Consider the following 15,368-nt stretch of genomic DNA (forward strand, 5'->3'; position numbering starts at 1 on the left):
CGCCACCTTCCTTCTGTAGAACGTTCCCCCTGCCCTGATGCTGCTGCCTAGCTGGGCCCTGACACATCTAGCCTCCACTATGTGAAACAAATGCTTACCAAGAGTCAGTTAAGTTTGCTCCCACAGTTATGTTTGCAATTTTACATGTTACTGTAATTATTTAATTCCAATAAAATGAAATGGATTCCATGAGTAGAAAAAGAAAGACAGTTGTCACTTCTAGGAGAAATACATTGACAACTTTGGAAAAATTAAGTACAAGCGAATTGCTAACGAGAATTTTGGCCAAGTAAAGTGCAAATAAGGCCAACAAAGTAGAAGCAAACTCCCTGCTGAGCAGGGTGCCTGTTGGGGGCTCGATATGGGACTTGATCCCAGGACCTTGGGATCATGACCTGAGCCTAAGGCAGATGCTTAACAGACTGAGCCACCCAGATGCCCCTTAAGTTCTTACTTTAAATACACAAAAACAGGGGCGCCTCGGTGGTGTAATCAGCTAAGTGTCTGACTCCTGGTTTTCATGAGGTCAAGCCTTGCCTCGGGTTTCCTGCCCAGTGGGGAGTCTGCTTAAGACTTTCTCCTTCTCCCTCTGCCCCTCTCCCCCAAGGCTCTCTCTCTAAAATAAATAAATAATAGATCTTACTAAGTAAATACACAAAAACAGGACACTCTAACCAATATATTATAGGTAGAATTTGTGATACCAAGGAACTCCAGTCAGTAAGCCAATAATCAGAAAAAGGTCTCAGCTCAATATTGAAAGATTATCAAATTATATATTTTAGCAAAATATAAAACACAGTATGTCTATCACTGCAGCCAATCTTTACCAAACTTTTTTGATTAGCTACCTTACTAACAGCCAAAAAATACCGGGAAAGAGTGTCTAATATACTACAGGTTCCAGATTTCTCCCCACAAACCATAAGGTCCCCAGAACCCACAGGTCCTGCTTGGTGAAGAGGGAATGCTGCCAAAGAATTTGCTTTTCCAGAACTTAATGCAAAATGCAATACACAACATTGCTGCTCTTTGCTCTTCTTGCTACTATGTAATGAGAGACTCTAGCACAGGAAGTCCTCTCTGCTGAAATCGGTGAGGTTTTAAGGGAGGCAGTTAAATCGCTCTGCAGGATAAGGTACCAAAAAAGGTTCATTGTCCCCTGGCAAGTGGTTTCCTGGCCCAGAACACAGAGAGAGGAAGAGTGATGGGAGGGGTCTCAGGAGGAGGTGACCGTACCTAACCCTGAACTTGGAAGTTGATCCCCAACCTGTGTGCCCCTTGGGTTCTCTCTAATTTTCCCATAGAAGTGCTACACATCATAACCCTGTGTTAGCAGTAGTTAGGGAAGTAAGGGAGGAGGAGCAAAGAATTCTTTGGGGCAAAGAATTCAACCAGAGTAAGAATTGAAAGTGGGAGAGGATCAGAAGGAAGCAGACCTCTGCAGAATCCTTGGAAATTGTAAGTAGGGTACCAGATGCCCCGCAGTTACGTGGGATAAGACTTGAATCAGTTTATTAACAAAAGAAAAAAAAGAAACCATAATCTCAGAAGACACAGTGCTTGGGTATGCCTGCATTACATGTTTATGGAACTTATGAACAACAGACTTTCCATGTTTGACAGAAGGCAAATCAGGACAAAGCCTCAAAGACATTTTTATTGTGCCTGGCTTCAAATGAAAGCATAGTGTCCGAATGTCATTCTACAAAGTCCTAACTGTGCTGGTTATTTCTAAAAACATGGTGGGAAGAAGAACTTAGGAGTCTGTAGACAAGGCACATACATAGAATGCCCTCTTCAGGCACTTACTGTTTGTACTTCAGAGCTTTGAAAAGCGAGTACATAATTATTACTCGGTACGAATCTGTGATGAGTTAATGTTAAAATTCCACTGAGGAAAAAAACACAAAATGCCTGTGTATTTGGATTCCTTTGATCATCTATCTGCTTTGATTTTTCATAGCTCAAAGTATTTTCTCCTTTTCCTCCTTCTTTTGTTTCTTTGCTTCATTCCGGAATGACAGGGAGAAGAGAATACTGGACACTTGGAGATGGGCTTCTCGGAGGAAAAAGAACAGCTTTCCAGGAGTAATACAACTGTTTTTGCTTCTAAGACCAGTTAGGCAAGTCTCTGAGGAGTCTTATAAATAGACACTGGGATACAAAACAGCACAGCTTGACAACATTCTGTAAGACAGACGACAGTGAGTGTCATTTGGGCCGTTTCCTCCCCTGTCTCTCAGCACAGGCGGATGACATCACCCCGACAACAACTCAGCAAGACCAGTTCTCCAGAGGGCAGCGGTGGCAGGAACAAACTGAAATGAAACACACAATCTCAGTTCATCTGCTGACCTGATTTGATCCAGGGCTGGACTCTGGAAAATCTAGAACATCACCCTCTGCCACGTTTCCCTCAAACTACTGACAAAAATTGGGCAGCAATGAACACATTGCTGGGAAAATGAACACTGGGAGCTCAGATGCCTAATTTTAAAAGTGGATCGTGACCAGATTCAGGAAGTCCTTGCTGCCAGGCATCAGCCTTTCAGCTGCTTGTTCAGGCAGTGGTCTAAGAGGTCCAAAGGGAGAAGCACGGGCTGGGGAGGCAGGGCAGTACCTATTTGCCAACCAGCATGAAATTAGTTTAAGAGTTTAACATGTATGCTTGCAGTTATGGACATCAGCTGGAAGTCAACCCTCCAACATATATAACTACATCATAAAGAGCCAAAGAATGTTCATGGGATTTCAGACTTTTTAAATTTGAACTTTAGGAAGTCTGCTTCCAGTTTCAGGGTGAGAATCCAGACATGCTGTTTCCAAAGCAGACAATAAACAAGGCAAAATGTGATCAACTCTTCCCTTTAAAACTCCCATGGGGTGGGGGCGGGGTGGTGTGGAGGGTGGGGATGGCACCTGGGTGGCTCAGCTGGTTAAGCAGCAGCCTTTGGCTCGGGTCCTGATTCTTGGGTCCTGGGATCAAGCCCTGCATCGGGCTCCCTCCTCAATGGAGAGCCTGCTTCTCCCTCTCCCTCTGTATGCCGCTCTGCCTACTTGTGCTCTCTCCCTATGTCTCCATCAAATAAATAAAAACCTTAAAAAATATATGTAAATAAAACTCCCATAGGCCACCATCTGTCACTGGTGTTTATTGCAAAGTCGTGATGAGCCCAAGGCAACTGATGGACATCTGCCCTGCCATGTGGCCTCTGAAGTGAGAGACACAAGGTACCGTCAGTTTGTTTCTGGCATGTCCTCCCACAACCCACGTTGTAGCCGGCCCAACTCTCCTGGGCCACAGCACAGAAGGCATGATCCAGGCCACAGACAGCACCAACAGGGGTCACGAGGAAAGTGCGTGCCCAGCTTCCCTGAGTCCTGGGGTTTTCATTCACAAGTACTCTTTGTCTGGGTTCCACTTCATTTAACTGAAAACCCAAAACACCAGAGGCTTAATTAAGCACATGGGGTTTCTTCTGCCACAGAATAAGGGATAGAGACAGGCAGTACACGGCCCCGGGCTCCCTCTATCATTCTGAGCTACCAGCTGCAGCCCATCCACATGGCAAGGTCACCTCACCGCCCACGATGGCTGCTGCACTTCCAGCACCCTGTCTCCTTTCTAGGCAGTAGGCAGGAAGCAGAAAGGAGGCAAATGGACACTTTTCTGAACCGAGTCTGCTTCCTTTAAGTGATTTTTTTGGAAAGCTCCCTCAACATTTCTGCCTACGTTGCATTGGCCACATCTAGCAGGGAAGACTGAAATGCGGGGCACACTGCAGCCCAGAATAAAACTGGAGATCTCTTTTACTATGAAAGAAGGGGAGGATGGATATCATGTAGCAACCCGCAATCTCTGCCACAAATCCCAGTGCACAGAATAGCAACACACAGAATGGCAACTGCTGATGTATTATGTACACTGGGCTAACCCAACTCAGAAGAAGAGCCAAAAATTCTCTACCAGCAGATGCTCTCTCCAGCCAAACAGTTCAATTTCACTTTTTAATACAAGACACAAATTCCTTCCTTCATGACTCTTCCCTTTCACTTGGCACTAACTCTTCCCAAAAATGTTCCCGAAGATGGAACAGTCCAGGCCTGTCACGTTTGGCTCCACCTCTTTTTCTTTCCTTTTTTTAAAAAAAATATTTTCTTAACTCACTGGTTTTTTTTTGTTGTTGTTGTTTTTTGGGTTTTTTCCATCATAATTCTATTCACACAGTTCCATTCACATTGTCCCACTGCCTGGGCAATCAGAAATCAAATATCTACAGATTAGCCTTGACGGATTGTTTTTCGTTTGTTTGTTTTTTGTTTTTTTTACAATAAGCTGTCAATGTAGATTTTTTTTAAGTGCAGACAGAAGTCTGAATTTTCATGTGAAATATGACAGCTAATTTACCTTTTTTAAAACAATGGGTGGGCCTCTGTTTGACCAACTCCTAAACTCCACTTGGGTCGGTGCCGCTGTGCCTTGGCTTTCCTCACTTTGGTTGTCATATGGATGCAATTCTTTCCACAGAGCATCCTGCCTGCCTTTTCCTCCCTGTCCTGTCTCCTTCCCTCCCTTCCTTCCTCTCCCTCCTTCCATGTATCTGTTTGTAACTGAAGTAACTGATCTTCTTCCTATTGACCTACAGATTTCTTTCCTGAAATACTCTTCTGATCAATACTTCCCTCTCAACATCTAGTTTTGATATGCGACTACAGATACTCTTCCAAAATCAGTCCTACATCTTAAAATCCATCCCATTTCTTTCCCACTATCCCTTGACTCTCAGGAAGCTTGAGCTGAAGAAAATGCATAAAAGTCTCCATCATGCCTTCTCTAATTCTCTAGCAAGAGGCTCCCAGCCAAGGCCGCCAGCATTTAGTGAGTCAGGCGGTGTTCTGGACAACTGATAATGGCAAAGACAATGTGCACTCAGCCTCCATGATAAAGGGACTATAAGAAATAAAAGGTATGCAATAAATTCAAGAACTGTGCCTCAGCTAAGGTAGAGCAATAGCTCTGAATTTTGTAAAGAAGCTAGAAATTCATATATTTTCCTGAAGAAAATAAATTTTATACAAATTTATATTTTATATTTATATTTTATACAAATTTTATACAAATTTTATGAATTCACTTTCTTGAAAAACAAGCAGGGGGCTTATATTTGCAAACTTTGACCTCCAGCACATACTGAATTACCGCCTAATTGATTCAAACATAGGTCTCTTTTCACAGCACCTGGCAGGGCATGAAGCTCTCAATAAAGGCTGACTGACTGATGCTATCACCTGGTCAACAGACTCACTTGTACTCTTGGCGGGGGGCGCAGGGATTCAGGACTCTCTCAGAAGCTGGATGAGGTTAAGGAACTGAGAAATATTTCCTCGGTTATGATGAAGGGAAGATCTAATTGCTTTTTTATTTCCAATCAATTAGAACAGTGCGGTTTTATACCTAATTTGTTATCAACAAAAACCCGGCATAAGAAAAATTAGCTTTGGCGTACACTTTAAACCAGACTTAGTGACTTTTTTACTCCTGAATGATTTTAGGTCATTTGTCAGCAACCACTGAAACCATACTTCACCGGTCCATGTTCTGTTCACTGGTCCATGTTTTCAATTGGCCAGATTTGCCTATTCTTTTCCTGTAAAAATACTAATAAACATAGTATGACCCAAACTGTATGCTTAACCTCCATAAAAGAGTAAGAATGTAGGAGAAAAGTTTCCCTGCTATAAAATAATAAGGAATAAATAATATTTAGAAATACACATTCCTAAAAGCATGGGGTGCCTGGTGGGGGGGGCTCAGTTGTTTAAGTGTCTGCCTTCAGATCAGGTCATGATCTCATGGTCCTGGGATTGAGTTCCTGCATTGGGGTTCCCTGCTCAGTGGGGTGCCTGCTGTTCCCTCTCTCTCTGCCCCTCCCCCCTGCCTGAACTCACTGGCGCTTTCTCGCTCTCTCTCTCTCTCCCTCGCTCTTGCTCTCTCACGCGTGCATGCTCTCTCAAATAAAATTTTACAAAAAATAAATAGAAATACACATTTCTAAAAGTCCTGAAGCACAGGTTTTTAATACTATAAGAACTACACCTTTGGTGGATAAAAAATGTGCACACACGTACACTTACACCACTGTATCACACCCATATGGCCAGGTCACTGCACTGTTCAGGTGTCAGACATATTGAGAGCAAAGGGTTTAATCTCAGGATGGATGCCAAGGAGAAGCTCATTCATTCATTCAAAAATACACGTACTGGACTTTTGCTGTCAACCAAAATGAATCTACTGAATTTACTCTCCAACTGAAATAACCAAAACACAGGACACAGTACAAACAACAGTGTTTCAAGAAACTCTGAATCAAAGGACAGCAATCCCTAAAAGATAGAAAAGGAATGCAGTGAGCCCTGCGATTGCCCTAGCTCACTGCCTTGAAAGAGTTTCAAGGAAAACACAGGCAAAGCCCAGCCAACTCCCTACGTTTAGCAGTAAAAGTCAAGAGCCCAAGACAGAGTTCACAGAGTACTGGAAAGAGCTTCAGAGAGAGGGGAAACTCCAAAGAACTCTTAGGCTCTCCTCCAGTATTTAGCACAATCCTGATCAGCCCAGGAATGAAAGGTAACCACGTGAAGCCTAGGAAGAAACCACCCAGAAGGTTAGGGCAACTGCGTGCAACACCCACACAGGATAGTGCATATACATCCCTTGCTATTTCTCCTTCTCTGTTGGAACACGCGCAAATATATGGAAAGAATTTGTTACAGGGGATTGGCTTATGTACTGTGAGGGATCGTTAGGCGGCTTCTATAAGACTGTACCTCTGTATCTGATGCAGAGTCCACTGGGAAGGCAAGGGAAAGAAGAAGATCCAAGCAAGCTGGAACCCTGCATGCATAAGCTGGAAAGGTGAAACTCATACTCTTTCCTCTTGCCTCAGAGTTTGGTGCAACGTATACAGCAGAGGCAGAACCTCGCGTCCCACCCAGCACGGGGTTGCGTGTATCAGTTTGGGTCCTTTGAGAGGCAGACACCGAGACGGGTCTGGACGTGCAGGAAATTTATTGGTGGAACATCTGGGGGGAAAGAGGAAGGAGTCAAACGAGGTGACCCTACAAAGGAGAGAGGGAAGACGAGGTGAATAAGAAGAGTCTTTGATCTCAACCCAAGGCTAGGAATGTTCAGCCAGGCCCATGGAGAGTCCATGATAAAAGTCGCCCATCATTTGAGTCCCTCATCTGGAGAAGAGGCCTGGATCCTTGTCACATGCAGTCATTGGCTGGGAGCAGCTGGTAGGAAGTGTGGCCTCAGCGGGACTCAAGGTTGAATTCACAGCACAGTGGCTGGGGCTGTTGATCAATTATGCTCACTGAAGCAGGAAATCTGAGTGGCGCGCTCTCACCAGCACGCCACAGCAGGATGGATGAGGACCCAAGTTTCTAACTAGAGAGCACATTTTCATAACTAGCAGATATAAAAAACAGCGGCATAAAACCCACCATTGTCTTCGCGGTAGGCAAACTAGTGTGGATGCTGTCCACTACATCACAGTGTCCCCTTTATGAGGGCCCAAGAAAAACAGGTCCTGTGGCTCAGGGCCAGGCAAAGTCATTCCTCCTGCGCAACTGGTATGTTTTCATCCTGTAGCTATGTGAATTTTGTCGCTGATTTTCTTTTTGTCTTAACCATTAGGAAATTAAGATCCAGACCTGGGTTTTAACTCTAGCTTTGGGGCTTTCATTTTTCTGCTCTTCTACCTTTTTACTACTCTTTCCTGATTTTCAACACTACTCTTCTCTGCAAGTGATCCATACTCCTTTCTGAAATAAGGCAGGAAATAATCACCGTCGACTAGGCTAGTAACTACGAGAACTAAAAAGACCAGATTTTAAATGCTTCAGTTTATTCCTTGTATGATAACTTTGCATAGAGGTCAATCCTTTTGCTCTCAACCAGCCCTAATAGAAATAGTGAGCTGCCCACATGTAATTTTAAATTTTCTAGTGGCCACATTTTAAAAAGTAAAAAGAAACAGATAAAATTGAAACAATTTAAATCTTTGAAAGGCCAGTGTGTACTTCATAGGTAGAACCTGTATCAGAGTTGGATCAGGCCCACGGCAAATGCTCAGTGGCCAGATGTGTCAAGTGGTTCCTGTATTGGACAGTGTCAGTCTAAAAACAAAGCTACCAATGAACAAAGAGTCCAAAAAATTTTTAAGATAACAATCACAATTGTACCTAACCTATATAGTTGGCTTTTATTGAAGATTTCCGAGGTTCTAGGGGTTTCTGATTCAATACTAGGAAGTAAAAAGGAATTCTCCTCCCAGGGGTAATGATCATGAAATCCCCAAGATACTGGAATTTTTTTTAACTTCTGTATGTATCTTTGTTATCTGATTCTTGACTGGACCACCCCTGTCTACTGAAAAAAAATGTAGTATAAAATGGTTATGGACATCTAGTAAGAAACAGACATGCATTTTGTTTATCCTATATTTCATCTACAGTAGTATTAAAAATTACTTCAAAGCATGTGTATAGAGCTGTAAGACCAAAGAACAGAAACCTTTCTAACTGTGATCAACAAATGAACAACAAACAACAAAAAATGCTTAATTCTCCTTGCTTGGGGACCAGCTCTAACACTTACACCTAAGTTTGGAGAAAAAAAAGAGTATTATTCATTTACACCAAAATTAGAAGACTAAGAATGTAGTAAGATTCCTGAGAGTTATGAATTGGATTTTTTTAAAAGATTTTCTTTATTTTTGAGAGAGAGAGAGAGAGAGAGAGAACGAACATGCACTCCAGCTGGGGAAAGGGGTAGGCAGAAGGAGAAGCTGACACCACCACCCCACCCCGCCCCCCGGCAATGAGCAGGGAGCCCAATAGAGACTCCATCCTAGGGCCCTGAGGTCATGATCTGAACCAACTGAGTCACCCAGACACTCATGAACTGTATCTTTTAAGGCAATTTATTTAACCTATGAGAGCCGCCATTTCCACATATTTTCAATAAAATTATATCACAGAATGGCTATGAAGATCAAGAATATATTGTGTATAAGTCCAACAGACAAATACTAAGCACTCAGTGAGAACATCATTTTTAATCACGAAAGGTTATTAAATCCAGGTATTCTTAATTTGGGGTTTATAGACCTCTAGTCCATAGATAAAATGGCAGACTGGGGGGAACCCCAAAAACTGAATAGGAAAAAAGATTACATCAATATTTTCACTAACCTCTAATCAAAATTTAGCATTTCCCCATTATGAATACTGGCAAAAACAGTATTAGAAGAACCTGCCGCTTTGCACTACAGAACAGGTATTTTCACATCACACTTCTGATGTCACAAGTCTCTCAAAATACCTTTCATCACCTTTTTGAAATTCTAGTACTTGTTAGACCTACTGCTAGATCTTGTTAATCAATGCATTAGAAAAGAAACAATACTGTGTTACCAACATATTTTTTTAAATTTCAGTATAACTAGTTTGCTTTGTAATACTCCATGTTTTATTTTATGCACTTAAAGCATGATTCTGAGAAGGGCTCCCTAGGTTTCACAAAACTGCCATGGCTCGAATAAAGTTTAAGAATCCCTAAATTTTAGTCTCTCTGTTTCTTTCCAGAAAGCCAACCAAGTTTGATAACTGAGCACCTGCCTGGGTGATCCCATTCCCAAAGTCTCAGGTTTGTTTTCTATATGTGTAGCTCTGTCAATAAGCTGTTGCAGCCCTGGTACCTGACTCTATCAATTAATCTGTTTGCTGAGCTCACCTTCAATCTATGGCTGGCACCTACCCTCTTCAAGGTTCTGTGTCCAACTTGACAGGCTGGTTTTTTGGTGTGTTCGGATGACACTTACTGGCCCTCGCGGGATGTCGGGCCCCTGGTGAAGCTGCGCGGTGATTTTGCGGTGTGGTCCCAGACCAGTAGCATCAGCATCTCCCGGCAGCTTGGTAGATTTGCCAATTCTTGGGTCACACCGCAGACCCAAAATAGAATCTCTGAGGTCTATCAATGCGTGTTTTATCAAGCCCTCCGGGAGATGCACGCGGGAGTCTGAGTACCACCGCGCTAGGGAATGGGAGGGCAGCCCAACCCGGGGCGGGGGTTGGGGATGGTGCAAGGAGTTCTCTCACCTCCAACCTCCGTGGGGACTAACGCTGCTTGTCCAACTGGGGCCAGGGGCCGGGGTCAGATTGGGGGGCCGGTATTGCGATGCAGGAGGTGCTGAGCGGCCTAATGAGTCGAAAGCCAGGGCTACGGTGCTTGTTTTTCTTCTGCACCCCGGTTTTAATTATATTACTCCAAGCCTCGACGGTAACTGACAAAGAAGGTCCCCCCATACCAACCCCTTGGCGCCGCTGCTGTATGGCAAGAGAAAAGGAGTCAGGGAGAGCGCCTGGGCACCGGGTAGTGCATGGCCCCCCAAACCCGAGGGCTCTGCCCCAACGGCCCCGGAACCCCCTGAATTCTTCCCCCGCCTCTGCAGGAGCCGGAGGGCGTGCTCCCTGCCGGGAATTGCGGTCCCGGAAACCCGCCAATCCCAGGCTGGACGGGCTCAGCCGCCTCCAGAAAACTACAAATCCCAGGATGCCCGGCGCGGGTGTGTCACGAGGGAGGGGCGGCGGGCGCGGCTAAATAGCCTCCTTCGGCCATTTTGAGGGAGAAGCCACAGCGCCGCCTCTTCTCTCGCGTCTTCGCCTCCGTGGCCGCCGCCTCTTCCTCCGCCTCCTCCTTCGCCTCTTCCTGCCTCCTCCCGGCTTCCGCCGCCGCCGCCGCCGCTCTAGCCGAATCCCAGTCCCGGGGCGAAGCGTCTCTTTATTTATTTACGTTTTCTCGCCACTGCAGCCGCCAGACACGGTGATCCGGGCGGGCCCCGCAGGAATTTTATCCCCTCACCGGCCTCACACTAGTATCGCATGTCCACTATCCAGAACCTCCAATCTTTCGGTAAGATCAGGCCGCCACCGCCCACTGCCCCCGCGCGCCTCCCGGCCGGCCGCCACTACCCGCCCTCGCCGGGGCCACTGGCCGCCCCGCAGCCCCGAGGGGCCCCCCGCTGCCCTCCCCGCACCCCGAGTGGGGCTTTGTCTCGGCGCCCAGAAAATGGCGACTGGGCCCCTGGCGACCCCCTCCCCGAGGACGGCTGCGGCCCCTGCTCCCTCCCCGCGGAACCCCCTGCCCCGGCTCCCGCCTCCTCCAGCCCGGCCGCCGCTCCCCGACCTGCCTTTCCACTCGCTAGGGGTTGCCAGGCCCGGGGCTGGGGATCGGCGTCCATCGGCGGTCGGAGGGGACTCGGCGCAGCTCTCTCGGGCATTTGGTTAAAGAAGCGGATCCGGCCCTCTGATCTGTCACGGGGCTGCGGTCCAGCTTCTCTGTTTGCGTAGTAATTTGTAAAATTACGCCTCTTGACAGATATGTCTATGTGTGTCTGTGTATATGTGGGTTTCTTTTTCTTGTTTACTTGTGAAGGGCACCGTTACGGTTAAATGATTGGGGTGGACACGTTTGACTGTTTTGTTGTCACATCAGAATGTAATCGAGATGACGCACATTTTTATAGTCGCTATAAAATTACGGTTTTTTGAAAGCTCTTTTCTCATTAGAGGACTGCGTTCAATGATAACAATCTGCCAATAACAACGTTTTCTATTCACATGTCCGTGGACGTAGCTGTTTAAATTTTTCCTCTTTTTGTGAGAGTACCTTGGTGGTTTTCTTAATACCTCGCCCCTTCGCCCCCTCCCATCCCCACCCGCAAAAAAAGCAGAGGCACTAGAACCTTCTTTGCTGCTAGATTGTAGTGTGTCCTACATATGGAAATGACTGACTAAAAGATGTTTTTCTGGTTTGGCATTTTTTTTGTATCCCTTTGCAGACCCCTTTGCTGATGCAACTAAGGGTGACGACTTACTCCCGGCAGGGACTGAGGATTACATTCATATAAGAATCCAGCAACGGAACGGCAGAAAGACACTGACTACTGTCCAGGGCATTGCAGATGATTATGACAAAAAGAAACTTGTGAAAGCTTTCAAAAAGGTAAAGGTGTTGGGAAGAAAAGGTTAAACTGTAGTTATTGATGACTCCTGAATAGGACACCTTTACCTGACTTTAAATCAGTATGGGTGAAAATGGTTGGACCTAAGAAAGCCGTGTTCATTCTGTTAACACCCAGATATTTGTGTTGTCTCCCACTTTAAAATAATATTTTCATGGCTTTCAGACAAAATGAAAATATTCAGTTCTTGATGTTCCAAGTGAAATGATTTCCTTTATGTTTCCTGCTGATTCACTTGCAAATTTGGGAGCGCTGGGGATTACAGGAGACAAAACCTGTTTCTTAAACATGATCAAGTCTACCGAAGTAGTCAATATTAGTCTTATGGTGAAAATAAAACCTCATTGTATCTGACTCCGTTATGTTAAACATACACTTCTCCAGAAATTCGCCTGTAATGGTACTGTGATTGAACATCCTGAATACGGAGAGGTTATTCAGCTTCAAGGTGACCAAAGAAAAAACATTTGCCAGTTTCTCTTGGAGGTGAGTGGCTTGGGTGCTTTATGTACAACCTTCAGATTTCTTCCAAAATTGTATTGAAGGGCAACATGAATTATGAGTTATTTCCTCCTTAGTTAAAAGAAAGAAAAGAAAAATCGTATGAATGAGGTAAATTGATAGAGAAGTACAAAGTTGGTACTTATTTTGAAGGCAGTAGAACCTTTATTCACTTACGTTATCATTCGAATGACCTGATCATTCCTGTACCTACATTGTCAGTTGAGTTTGGGGGCATATCAAGGTATTTAAGTGTGTGTGGAATTGTTTAGTGTTAACAGTTAATACTGTTAAGTAACAGTGTTGCAATAGACTATTAACAATGATTCTTTTTATAATCAGCGCTCCATGTTTTCTTAGGGATGAAATAGATAAGTTTCTCAGTGATTCTGTTAAATTTTGTTTTGCAGGTTGGCATTGTCAAGGAGGAACAGCTTAAGGTTCATGGATTCTAAAATGAACCTAAATACGTGGAGAATTTCTTGAATAATTTTGTTCTCTAAACCCAGTTTGGCTGCCTTGTGAAATGATTCTCTGCAGTAAACGGACTTTTCATGTATTTAATCATTCAAACTCCCATTCACACCTGCATGATTACAGAAAACATGGGGTATGTAGGTTAGTAACACATAAGAAAATTGCAGTAAGATGGTAATGAAACCCCGTATTCATCTTAACATGTTTCCAATGGAAAATATTTTGAGTGTTTATTTGTTTATTGTTCAGTTTATTTTTTTTCACTTGATTAAATGTTTTTTGTTGTATTAAACCATGTATGTTGCAGCTTAACAATAAAGAAACATCTATGAATCCTTTGTGAGCAATTAGGCTCCCAAATCTAAGCAAGTAAATACACATATTTCGTCTCATAGGTGGAGTTCTCATTCTGCAAGTTTTTTTTGTTGTTTTTTAAATAAGGAGCGCCTAGGTGGCTCAGTTGGTTAAGCATCCGACTCTTGATTTCGGTTCAGGTCATGGCAAGTATTCTAATTAGTTTTTACGTACCGTTAAACCCAAAGATGGAGGGTTGCATTTGTTATATAACTTGTGTTCTTCATTTACTGACTTACTAGGAACAGGAGTATAAGCTCGGCCAGAGCCAAGATTTATAAGAATAGTGTTAAACTTCAAAGAGAATATGAAGTACAATTTAAATTCAGAAGTATTAACACATGGAATTCTTTTATATGTTTTTATCGATGATGTTCCTGGGCTGCCAACATAAATCTGTCCCAGTATTATGCCAGATAATACCGAAGGCTCCTGACAGAAAATAAGTTTACTCACAGGCACTGTCCTGCAAGTGTTGATGGGTGGGATCACTGTCATACAGATAGAAGACAGAGGTGCAGAGATTAATTTACCCAGAGTGCCAGGAAGTGACTTGGGGTGCCAGCTCAGGGCTTCCAGGCCAGAAAATTCATGTTCTTTCACTACATGGGTTTCACCAAAGGAAATGAGAACTGTAGGTGACAATGCTCGGGAGTTGGGGCAGCTCTTAGAAGATTTCTGCAACTCTTCTTCTTGAGTTACAAGCTTCTGCTTTTTATGGAATAGTAATTTGCTCCATTATACAAGCCATGTCATTAAATCCATTTCACCAAGACAAAAAAAAAAAAAAAAAAAATGCATCCGTAAATGCATAATCCAGCTTAATGTGGTGGAATAATGATGTGAGAAGTGTTTCACGCAGGCCACCACCATGTTCTGTACCAGCTGAACTCTTGCCCCTATTTTAATATAGTACTGCTTTTAGAAAAGCAAAATTGGCCACCATAGTTTACCTCTTAAAGACACTAAATAGGTTTTGTTATTTCCTTACCCTGTGCTACTCCCAAGAAAGACTGGGACTGTTAAGTGTGAGTATACCAGCATACAGTGCTAACTTTGAGAGGCTCTTTCTGAAAAAATTTGACCAAGAACAAGCAGTTTAAGAGCATTTTCCAGCTAACCTGAGAAATCCTTGTTTTTATACCTGTAGCGTTTTGTAAGGATTCCACCTCTAGTTGAGATGTGCCATGGAAACAGTTTATGAAAACGATAAAGCAGAAACCTAAGTTAACATGTGTGTTCAAGAGTTGTCTCCTCATTGTAATGTTTTAAAATAGGGGATCCAAGCTAGTGCTCAGGAAATAATTGACCTTTAAAACTGAACAAAGGGAAGAGAGAAACCTCACAAGAAAGGCCCCTCTTCTTGGCACCCGTAGGTAAGCTCTCCATAACCCGTGTGTCAGGCCACTCCCACTGGATGAATGAAAAGCCTCTGGTGCAAAATGATTTCTTTGAGGAGTGCCTCTCTTGATCTCCCTCCAGCCCATGAGCCCCAGACACCTGACTGGACTTCTCACCTGCAGGGCAGTCCCTATCCTCAGAGCAGGAACAGGTCATGTACCTTTTCCTTCTTTCTAGTGTTTGCAATGCAATGGAAATAAAGGATGTAATTAAGATCTATGGATTTCCACAATTTGCTGAAACTTCGTCAAAGAACTTAGAATAAATACCACTCTCATGTGGAAAAACTGACTGGCAGCCTTGGAGGTTCCTAAGAGCAGGGGAGCAAGGCTAACTGCTCTTGTCTGTTTCAGAGGCAAAAAGGACTAGGCAGCCCTGTATAACTGAGGAGGGAAAATAGATTAAGTCTTAACAAATGTAGCAAAAATAACCAGCCTGAGGGGCGTCCCTCCTTGTGCTTCCCATGTGGAATACTTAGATCTGCAGTTTCTTTAGTGGTCTATACTCCCAGGATGCAAAGTGGAAAGAAAAATAGTGAATAGA

At 43.9% G+C, this 15,368-nt stretch overlaps 1 protein-coding gene and 1 long non-coding RNA gene across 2 annotated transcripts; one reads left to right on the forward strand and one right to left on the reverse strand.

Annotated features, from left to right (window-relative positions):
• Nucleotides 1-1,634: 1,634 nt before the first annotated feature.
• LOC111159128 lies at nucleotides 1,635-10,435 on the reverse strand. The gene is made up of 2 exons (XR_002641398.1): nucleotides 10,168-10,435; nucleotides 1,635-2,321 (listed from the first exon to the last, which is right to left on the reverse strand). It is a non-coding gene; the product is annotated as an uncharacterized LOC111159128 (long non-coding RNA).
• A 163-nt stretch (nucleotides 10,436-10,598) lies between these two features.
• LOC111159127 (eukaryotic translation initiation factor 1B) lies at nucleotides 10,599-13,462 on the forward strand. Its single transcript, XM_022521548.1, has 4 exons — nucleotides 10,599-10,981; nucleotides 11,910-12,073; nucleotides 12,477-12,578; nucleotides 13,004-13,462. Exons 1-4 carry the CDS (start codon nucleotides 10,951-10,953, stop codon nucleotides 13,046-13,048), a joined length of 342 nt encoding a protein of 113 aa, XP_022377256.1. The 5' UTR covers nucleotides 10,599-10,950; the 3' UTR covers nucleotides 13,049-13,462.
• The last annotated feature ends 1,906 nt before the right edge of the window (nucleotides 13,463-15,368 follow it).

The sequence above is a fragment of the Enhydra lutris genome, unplaced genomic scaffold (genome assembly GCF_002288905.1).
Source record: "Enhydra lutris kenyoni isolate GAN:26980312 unplaced genomic scaffold, ASM228890v2 scaffoldscaffold66, whole genome shotgun sequence".
NCBI lineage: Eukaryota > Metazoa > Chordata > Mammalia > Carnivora > Mustelidae > Enhydra > Enhydra lutris.

Bases quoted from the DNA above. Each gene is read 5' to 3' on its own strand.
- LOC111159127 (XM_022521548.1), top strand. From the start codon at position 10,951: ATGTCCACTATCCAGAACCTCCAATCTTTCG. The intron at 10,982-11,909 runs GTAAGATCAGGC...ATCCCTTTGCAG, and splicing joins CCAGAACCTCCAATCTTTCG to ACCCCTTTGCTGATGCAACT. The intron at 12,579-13,003 runs GTGAGTGGCTTG...TTTGTTTTGCAG, and splicing joins TTTGCCAGTTTCTCTTGGAG to GTTGGCATTGTCAAGGAGGA.